A 10,583-nucleotide genomic window follows, 5' to 3' on the forward strand; every position below is an offset into this window, starting at 1 on the left:
ACGGGGTTTCACCGTGTTGACCAGGATGGTCTCAATCTCTTGACCTCGTGATCCACCCGCCTCGGCCTCCCAAAGTGCTGGGATTACAGGCTTGAGCCACCGTGCCCGGCAGCTCATTAATTTTAAAATCATGGTTTCTTTTCTAATATAAGGCTTTATAACTATAAGTTTCCCTGTTTTGCTATATCTTACATATTTCTTTCTTTTTTATTTTGCTATCCATTGGTTTGAAATATTTTCCAATTTCTCTGGTGAGTGCTAGCAGTTTTATATTTTTTTTTATTTTAGATGGAGTCTCAGTCTGTCGCCAGACTGGAGTGCAGTGGCACCATCTCAGCTCACTGCAACCTCCACCTCCTGGGTGCAAGCGATTCTTCTACCTCAGCTTCCCGAGTAGCTGGGACTACCGGCACGCACCACCACACACAGCTAATTTTTGTATTTTTAGTAGAGACGGTGTTTCACCATGTTGGCCAGGATGATCTTGAATTCCTGGCCTCACGTGATCTGCCTGCCTTGGCCTCCCATAATACTGGGATTACAGGCATGAGCCACTGTGCCTGGCCAGTGCCCGTAGTTTTAAAAGACTCAATTTAAATTTTATTTATTTTCATCTCTGATGACCCTAACCTGTCCTCCCTTGTCTACTGCATTCATTAAATATTTTCTCTATATAGTCTTCAATACTAGTTTCTAATTTTCCTTGTGCACACATGTTTATTTTATGTACATGTCTTTTACTAACTCTCTGAATGGTAGGAACTGATTGCAGGAACTCTATCTTATGCTGGCTTTGTAAACATTTTAGTACTTCATATTAGTTGATATGTAATTAACAGACATTTCTCAAGCACGGTTAATATGGAAACTACTGTGGATGATAGTTTGGGCATAATCCAGATACGCGTTAAGGAGTTAGCTGATTTTTTAAAAGATGTTAACTCATGATACAAAATAGATACCTATGCTAGAGGATGTCTTGGTGTATCGTGGAGCCCTTTTTCTTGCTTGGCCCTCCTATTTTTATTTTTGTCAGTCAACTTACCACCTGTGTTCTCTGAGTACCATAGGCAGGAGTTTCCAGACCAAGTGCTCCAGCACTTTGAACATGCCCTTCAGCACTTTTTGTTTTCTCCTGGGGATTTCCTTTCTTGGTTGCGTCTGCAGTCCAGCCACTCCTCTAAGGCAGCAATTCTGGTTTTTTAACGCCTGGCATCTGGGAGGTCTGTGGTTTTTGTTTGTGTTTCCAGGAAACCCTGGCCTGGTTCCACCCGTGCCGTCCTACTCAAAGAGCTTCCACATCCTTAATTAAGAAAAAGGGGCTGGGTATGGTGGCTCATGCCTGTAATCCCAGCACTTTGGGAGACTGAAGCTGAAGGATCACTTGAGCTCAGAAGTTTGAGACCAGCCTGGGCAACACAGCAAATCCTCACCTCTACTAAAAAAGAAAAAAAAAAATTAACCAAGTATGGTGGTGTGCCTATAGTCCCAGCTACTTGGGAGGCTAAGGCAAGAGGATTGCTTGAGCCTAACAGATTGAGGCTGCAGTGAGCGGTGTTCATGCCAGTGCACTCCAGCCTGGGTGACAGAGTCAGGTCCTGTCTCAAAATTAAAAAAGAAAGAAAGAAAGAAAGAAAACAGGAAGCCCAGTGTCTTCCTCTGGGAAGAGCAAAGACTCCTGTCTACAAACCAATTTTGACACTGACCATTTGGGACTTATTCATTGATCACTCAGGAATCTGTTCATTGTCTCTTCTGATGCATCTGGCAGCAAGCACAAGAGGCCTTTTCATTTTGTCGAATTTTACTGTAGGCCTTTGATGTGAATAATATTAAGATAGATTTTTTTGGGGGAGGAGGTGCGAGGGAATTCAAGGCTTGAAAGAAGCTGCAAGCACTTGCAGTAGAGTTGGGGCAGAAAGGTATTCACAGTCATGATAGTGAACAACGAATTCAGATGCTAGGGACTCTGAGAATCTAGAGAAGGGAGAACTGGGGCTGCTCAGAGAAGACTTCCAGAAAACCTGGGAATTGAGGGTCTAGATCTGGATTCAGGAGAGGATAATGTAAGCATCCTCTTAGAGCTGCTGCTGAGCGCTGCATTTCAGCGGCAGTTAGATGCCTTCCTGGTTAAGACAGAGGGGTATGTATGGAAGAGACAAGTGCACAAGTGAAGCTTTGGTGGAAGCTGCTTGGGCTTTCTAAGATTTGCTCAAACATCAGTCACAAAGCATAGAATTAAACATTTCTAACTTAGATTCATAACCTGTAAAAATTATGATGCTTTTGTAGGTCCGTTTAAAAAGTGCAAGGCAATGTGGCTTGTTAGGCTGTCAAGTTGAAATCAGCCCCAGGCCTGTGTCCTACTGGGTCTTTCTGGGACTGCTGTCTGCTCAACTAGGCCATCATAAGTGGCAGCAAATGGAAGAGAGAAATTCTGCTTTTCTAGTATTCAGGGCTGGGTAGAGAGGTATCTTTAGAAACCCCTTATCCCATACAGAGCCATACTTCCTTCTGCAAACTGGGGCTTGGAAGGATTGGTTTACCTTGGCTAGGATGGAGTGGATGAGTTCAAAACTCCCCAGGGCACACCCAGAGGCCAGCTAGCCAACTTCTCAGGGACTATAGTCTGAAACAGACAACCCACTGTATGCATTCGGGGGTAGAAACTAGGGAGCCAGCCTCCTTAGTGGACACTGTGGAGTGTTACTTAATATACTGATTTGTTGGTTTGGGGACTTGTTGGCTTGATTTTTAAAATGTACTGCATCTGAGGCTATTGGTTTGGGGGACTCAGCCTGCTCCCTCCAACCTTGGAGAGGACAGTAAAATAAAATATAAATAAACTGCTAATTAAAAATTTTGGCCAAGGATGGCGGCTTGTGCCCAGCACTTTGGGAGGCCAAGGCAGGCAGATTGCTTGAGGTCAGGAGTTCAAGACCAGACTGGGCAACATGGAGAGACCCCCATCTCTACTAAAAATACAAAACATAAGCCAGGCCTGATTTTGGGCTTGAGTAGAGGATCCATAGAGGGGCCTCGGGCCAGCCAGCTCCCTCACCCACGTGCCTTTGATTTATCTGTTACTTCCAGTTTTATGGCCCTTCAGTCTCATCAATTACAAAACTCACAGCTACATGTGTTTCTACTTCTTTCATTGTTCTTCTTGGCTACCTGTGTCTTGGAGGTAAAGTGTTAACTGAACTTGGGTCTGCTCACTTGTCACAGCAAAGCCAAACACTGACACAAAGGTTTGCAGTTACAGAAAGAAAGGCATTTATTGCAGGGTGCCAAGCAAGGAGAAGGGACATGATGGCTTACAGGCAAGAGTTTTTAAAGGTAGGAATGAGTGGGGATTCCAAAGTGAGTTAGGGACTGAGGAGTTTCTGGAATTTCCTCATCCGTTTTCTGGTTCCAATCTGTTGAAGGTCAACATGAGTGTGATCAGCATTCGTCATCGAGTGGGAGTCCTGGTTTCTGAAAAATAACTCAAGGATGTGTGTAAGATGTTATCTTTCTTTCTATAGGAAACCAAATATCTTGTGACCATGACTTACTTGGGTGGCTATAGTTGAAGTTACTGAAGTTATTATTATCTTCTTTTTTAGTGGATTATTCATTCAGTTCCCTAATTTCTGGTTGCAGGGCTAGCTAGATGCCTGGAATTTTCCTTGAAGGAATTGAAACATGTTCCTTTATCTCCATGGTGAGGGTAAAGCAGCCTGACAGGCTCCTAAGGTGGGGTCCCTGCGCCATCTCAAAGTGACTCAGCAACGTTCCATTGCTGGCTTCCCACCTTTTCTGTCCCATCTTCTCACCGGCCTTGGGGCTGCCTTCCATTCCTTTCCTGGTCTGACCCCATGTTGTCTTTTCCCCAGAGTGCAGACATCCTCAGCACCATCGGCTACGACAGCATCATCCAGCATCTGAACAATGGCCGCAAGAACTGCAAAGAGTTTGAAGATTTTCTAAAAGAAAGGTATGATGCTCTGTCCTCTCTGAAAAGGTCAAGAGGGGGGCCAAGATGTCCCCACACGGACAAGGAACAATGGCCTATTTTTCATTTGTGTTTGATGTTCTGAAGACCCTCTACTCTAGGTTATGGAGTGACACCCGAGAAGTATATGATACTTCTTAGAAACCAATTTGGCACATAAGATGTATGATGAAAGCGTGAACAAATTGTATTAAGAAACAAAATATACTTAGTAGTGTGTTAGAAATAACACCGGAAGACCCCATGGGAGGAGATTGCTGAGGGTTGGCAAAGAAGAAAAGGAGAGGAAAGGAAAAAGGAAGGAGAGAGGGAGGAAGGAAGGGAGGGAGGGAAGGGAGGAAAGGAAGAAGAAAATAAAGAGGACAGGGTGGCTTCATGGAGGAGTAGGTCCTTGTGGTGGTCCTCAGAGGGTGAGGTGGATTTGACAGGTAAAGAAGTACCTGGATATCTGGGAGAACTGCAAGCTTGAGGTGCGAATCACATGGCCCAAGTGGTTAGAGGCAGGCAGATTCCAGCTCAGAGACCAGGAGGATGAGGAGCCATGGGAAAGCTGTGGAGCCGATCACAAAGCTCCTGGGGGTGCCAGGGCGTGGTGATCCATGGGTAACTGGTGTGGTTCACAGGATTTTCTTTTCTTCTTCTTTTTAAAAATGGATAAGACTTTTTTTCTTTAAAGAGACTTAGTTTTGTGGAAACTTATTCATCTAGAATATTCCATTTTACAGAGGTTCTAGATGAAGGAATATAAGAGAATTTGGGGCCAAAAATCAGGATCCTTGCCAAGATGAATCTTAATTAATTTGAAAATTAATGAACAGGTTCTATTTGTAAGGCAGTAAGTGAAAGACTCAGAACCCAGAGATACAGACATCAAAGAGTTTTCCATCAACTCTCCCTTTCTACTCAAGAGAAGATTAGGTAATGATCAAACTTACTCACACTGGTTACCCGGCCCTTGGATGGTGAGGCCTGTCTCCTTGAGTCATCCCAAAGGTCCAGAGGACCTGGAGGCCTGAGGAGGGGTGAACCGAGAGAGGCTTGGCCACTGTCAGTGCTGTGGAGTTGGCTGCTGCTCCTCTCCCTTTAAGGAAGCAGCTCCCTTCTTTTCTACCCAAGATGGTTGACAGTGTTGACCCCCAGTTAAAAAGTGTGCCTTGCTTTTTACAAACACTGGTGGGGAGCTTCCTCTCTCCTTCAGCAGTGCTAGGATAGAGTTTCATGAGCATGAAGGATCTAGAGATTGCAGAAGACTCTGCTTTTTTTCTGTTCCTCCACCAATTATGGCTTTTATAAATTTCCTCCTGGGAATCAAATGGCCTTGGAATACATCTGCAGAAATGGCCATGGAATACATCTGGGAAGGAAGTGACTGTTGGCTGAGGGCACCCAGCACTGCCTGCCTGGCAGGACCATCCAAGGGCCCCCTGATACAGTGGGGTTTGTCTAAATCAGGGCTTCCGTACTTTTTTGAATGTGACCCTCAATAAAAAATATATTTTATGCAGCCACCCCAGTACACACATGCATAAACAAAACAGTGAAACAGGACTACCCTGTTATTTTATCCAATTGTGTTTAATTTAAAAATGCTAGTCCTCCACCTATCCAGGAGGCTAAAGTTGGGGGATCACTTAGCCCAGGATTTCAAGGTTGCAGTGAGCTATGATTGCACCACTGCACTCTAGCCTGGGTGACAGAGTGAGAGCCTGTCTCTAGAAAAAAAAAAATGCTGGTCATAATCTACTGAATTGATTTATGGCTCAAATGAGTTGTGACCCACAGTTGAAAAACACTTGTCCAAATAGAACCCTGAAGCTAAGATCTCACTTTCTTTTCTTTTTTTCTTTTTTTTTTTTTTGAGACAGAGTGTTACTTTGTTGCTCAGGCTGGAGTGCCGGTGTGGAGATCTTGGCTCACTGCAACCTTTGCCTCCCAGGTTCAAGCAATTCTCCTGCCTCAGCCTCCTGAGTAGCTGGGATTATAGGCGCATGCCACCACACCCAGCTAAGTTTTGTATTTTTAGTACAGACAGGGTTTTACCATGTTGGTCAGACTGGTCTCAATCTCCTGACCTTGTGATCTTCCTGCCTCAGCCTCCCAAAGTGCTGGGATTATAGGCATTAACCACCGCACCTGGCCTAAAATCTCATTTTAAAAAATGATTCACAAAAATACATAAGAGGAGGAACTATAGGGAGAATAAAAACTATTGATTATTTATATTGTATTTCTGGTATATGTTCTCTTTTCCCCCTGGGGTTTTATAGCAAAAAGAAGTCAGTCTCGTGTTTTCCAGTTTTCGGGAAGAATCTGCAGACATTAGATCAGAATGTCAGATAGGCACGCCCTGGGTGTTGGGATGCAGCCCCTGAGTGTGTGGCCTGCTTGGCTTTGAGCCTCTGTTCCTTGTGGCACGCTTGCAGGAAGGAAGCTGCTGTCACTGAGCCTGTGTGTTTGTTCCTCCACTGCGTCCTGTTCAAGGGTAATTCATGTGCAGAAGGACAGTCCTCTAGGAGTGGTAGCCCAGCTTTCCTCTTGTTCTGGTGGGTGCAGGATGCTTTTGGGAACTGGGACGCCGTCGGCTGTGTTTGTGCCATAATCTAATATGACTGAAACATCCTCCTTGAGTCTTAAACATTATTTGACTGAGTTGTCATAAATTACATGTAGAACCCTGGGATATTTGTGGTTCTTAGAAATGAAAGGCAAACACACACAAATACAGGGACAGAGATAACAGACTGTCATATGTAATAATTATTTTTGAACAACCACCTCTTGTCCAATGTCATACATTATTTATTATTTTGAGTTCATCAAATTTAATACACATACATTTATAAAACTTTTACATGGTACATGGCTAAACATGCCCTATATCGAATGGGGCACTTTTAAGACTTTCCAAAAGTGTCAAAGTTTTACCATGGGCATCTTGAATTTCTGGCAGTTTAACCTGCCCAGAAAGCGGCAAGGGGAAGGGGGAGATACTGTACCTCCTGGTGAGCTCCCTCCCCCTGCTCGTCCCTGAATGGAACCCAGCACTGCGCTCCTCGGTGCCACATTTTACCTCCATTATGGAAACTAGGAAATAGCCTTTTCCTTGGCTGTACCCAGACGGATTGCAGTAAATTCATCTGCACTCATGTGGGGATGGACAGAACGGTCACTCCAGTGCAAGGAGCCACTCCACGTGCTGCCCTGGAGGGGCAGGGAGGCTGCTTTTCTTACCACCTATAGGGCAGATCCTTGCAACCAGGGCAGACATATAAAAATAAGGTTATGCTGGGTGCAGTGGCTCACACCTGTAACCCTAGCACTTTGGGAGGCTGAGGCAGGTGGATCACCTGAGGTCAGGAATTCAAGACCAGCCTGGGCAACATGGTGAAACCCCATCTCTACTAAAACTACAAAAAATTAGCCAGGTATGGTGGCACATGCCTATAGTCCCAGCTGCTTGGGAGGCTGAGGCATGAGAATTGCTTGAACCCAGGAGGCAGAGGTTGCAGTGAGCCAAGATTGTGCCATTGCACTCCAGCCTGGGCAACAGAGTGAGACTCAGTCTCAAAATAATGATAATAATGATAATAATTATAATAAGTTTAGCTCAGAGGGTAGCTAGAGGTGATTAAATGAGATTATATAATATCTGCTGTTTATTGAAGTCTTGCTAGATATATAGGGCGGATTCCAGGGTCCAACTTTCCTGGGTTTGAAACCATATTACCCCTTATTACTTGTCTGATGTTAGGCAAATTCCATAATCTCTCTGAACCCGTTTCTTCAATTGTAACATAAGGATGAGAAAAGTTATACAGGGTTATTGTAACAATTGTTGCAAATTAATAATTGTTAACAATTGTTAATAACTACTATGATTAATTGTTATAGTTGTTAATATTGTAACATATTAACTGTAAGTTACAAAACAGAGTAACAAACACTCCATCAGTGGATTGGTAAATTGTGAATTTATTTCGTTTACCCTTCTCTCAGCTGGAAGAGCATAACAGTAATAGCGGTGATACTGGCAACCACAGCCAACATCTGAATAGCTACATAATATAACCATAACATTGAGGCTTACACGTCCGTTTGGCTCTTACATTGGCTGCACAAGGTTTCTTTGCAGAGAAGTGTAGCTTTGTAGATGAGGTTTAAGTAATTTACCAGGGGAATCTAGAAAGTGACAGAACCCAGAATGGCTCCAGGGGCTGGTGAGGATGGGGATCTCACACAAGCCGTGTGTTTATGACTCATCAACACTGGCAAAAGGGCTGGTGGGTATCTGGAGAGATGGGCTACTTCCCAGCACAGACACACTCTCCTTCTCTTTTCTGTCTGTTTACACAGTCTCACTCATTATACCCCCTCTCTCTGTTTCAGCCAGATAGGTTTATTGGTGAGCACACTTTGGATGTCTCTGCCTGTATCTTTACTTGAGTATTTCCCTACCTAGAAAGTCCTTCTTTTTCCTTGATGCCTAAGTAAATTCTCCTCATCTTTCCAAGACCTGGTAAAATTTTCCTCTTATTTTTCTCCTTCCCTCCCCTGCCCTCCCCTTCCCTCCCCTGTCCTCTCTCCTCTCCTTTCCTCAGCCAGGCAGGAAGGAGTACAGTGGTGCGATCTCAGCTCATTTCAACCCCCACCTCCTGGGTTCAGACAATTCTCATACCTTAGCCTCCCGAGAAGCTGGGATTACCGGCATGTGCCACCACATCTAGCTAATTTGTGTATGTTTAGTAGAGATGGGGTTTCTCCATATTGGCTAGGCTGGTCTTAAACTCCTGGTCTCAGGTGATCTGGCCCGCCTTAGCTCCCAAAGTGCTGGGATTACAGGCGTGAGCCACCGTGCCTGGCCTTATTTCTCTTTAAAGGAGATATTTTACATAGAACTTTAGTCTGAAGTCTTTCAACTGGTTAACAATTAAAATGAAGCCATCTTGGCCCTGGTAGCCCAAGCCCATGGACTCTCCCACCGTCAGATCCCCAGATGTGGCCAAATGTAATATAATGAGCTCCTGATATGAGCAGGAAATGAGAACTATAAAATTAAAGTTAATATAAAATTAAGGTTAACATTAAGGTTAATCAGCTGATTGTATTACTAGCTGCTGCTTATTGAAGGCTTACTCTATGCAAGCTACAATGCGTTTTTTTTTTTTTTTTTTTTTTAGATAGAATCTCTTGCTCTGTCACTCAGGCTAGAGTGTAATGGTGCGATCTCGGCTCACTACAACCTCTGCCTCCGGGCTTCAAGCAATTATCCTACCTCAGCCTCCCAAGTAGCTGGGATCACAGGCGCCTACCACCATACCTGGCTAATTTTTGTATTTTTAGTAGAGACAGGGTTTCACCATCTTGGCCAGGCTCGTCTCAAACTCCTGACCTCAAGACCTACCCGCCTCAGCCTCCCAAAATGCTAGGATTACAGGCGTGAGCCACCATGCCCAGCCTATAGTGTGTTTTGTATCGATTATTTAATTCTCATAAAAACTCTGTATGGTAAGTTTTCTCATCCTTATCTTATAATTGAAGAAATTGAGGTTCAGAGAGGTTATAGAACTTGCCTAAGGTCAGACAGCAAATAAGTGGTAGATATGGTTTCAAACCTAGAAAATGTGGGTCCTAGAATCTGTGCTATTAATCACTACACTGTGCCCAGAACAGTGGCTGGTATACAATACATAGTGGGCAAATGGTACCCACTGACCTTAGCTGAGTTCCATAACCATTACTAATATTGTTATATTAGGTGTAGAAGGCAAGTGGGGAATATATCATTAGCTTCTGTTTACAGATAGGAACACTGAAGTTGAGTGAGCTTTAAATGACTTGCCCAAGATTACAATATCAGTAAGTAATAAAGCCAGGTACGGTATCTGATATTTTTTCCACTTTATTTAATGGTACCTTCATGTATGATGGTTTTTCCACTTTATTTAATGGTCTCCTGAGAAGGTTGGGTATATTTTACAAAGGAGAATAGAAACTTGGCAGCCAAGTCAGTTCTCTTAATTGTGTGTTGGAATGGGATCCTGAGTAGGGAGGAGGGAAGCATGCTTTTGGAACCGCTTTATGCCCAGAATTCTTTGCCACATGTAGAATAGCAGCTACACCTCTGTTCTGGGGAATCCACAGCCCCAGTGCCTTGGAACTCTGTACTCTTCCCCATAAGCTCCTGTACGTGCTGTGATCAACCTGCCCTGGTTACAGCTCTGTTTCTGGGACCCTCACTGTGGTTGGCTGTTTCTTAGGACAGCTTTAAGGACATATTGACAGGTGGGAATGACAGATTTCTTTGTGCATTAGCTGGCCAAGTCACAGTCAAGCCATTATGTACTATATTAATTTTTTAGGGATGTTGAAACAAATTGCCTCCAACTGAATGGCTTTAAATAACAGAATTTATTCTCTCACAATTCCATAGGCCAGAAGTCCGAAATCAAGATGTTGTCAGAATCATGCTGTTTTGAAGCCTTTAGTGGAGAAAGTGTCCCATTCCTTTCTCTTGGTCTTTGGTGTCATCAGCGATCCTTGGCATGTCCTGCCTTGCACCTGTGTAACTCCCATGTCTTCCTCTGTC

At 44.0% G+C, this 10,583-nt stretch overlaps 1 protein-coding gene across 2 annotated transcripts in view; it reads left to right on the plus strand.

Annotated features, from left to right (window-relative positions):
- Positions 1-10,583, plus strand: part of PSTPIP2 (proline-serine-threonine phosphatase interacting protein 2) — a 103,875-nt gene that overhangs the window by 31,419 nt on the left and 61,873 nt on the right. For both annotated transcript variants that reach the window (XM_017529709.2, XM_037738986.1), the window contains exon 2: positions 3,879-3,979. In XM_017529709.2, coding sequence (XP_017385198.1) covers positions 3,879-3,979 — 101 coding nt within the window. The remainder of the gene's footprint in view (positions 1-3,878; positions 3,980-10,583) is intronic.

This window comes from Cebus imitator, unplaced genomic scaffold, assembly GCF_001604975.1.
Source record: "Cebus imitator isolate Cc_AM_T3 unplaced genomic scaffold, Cebus_imitator-1.0 Scaffold60, whole genome shotgun sequence".
Classification (NCBI taxonomy): Eukaryota; Metazoa; Chordata; class Mammalia; order Primates; family Cebidae; genus Cebus; species Cebus imitator.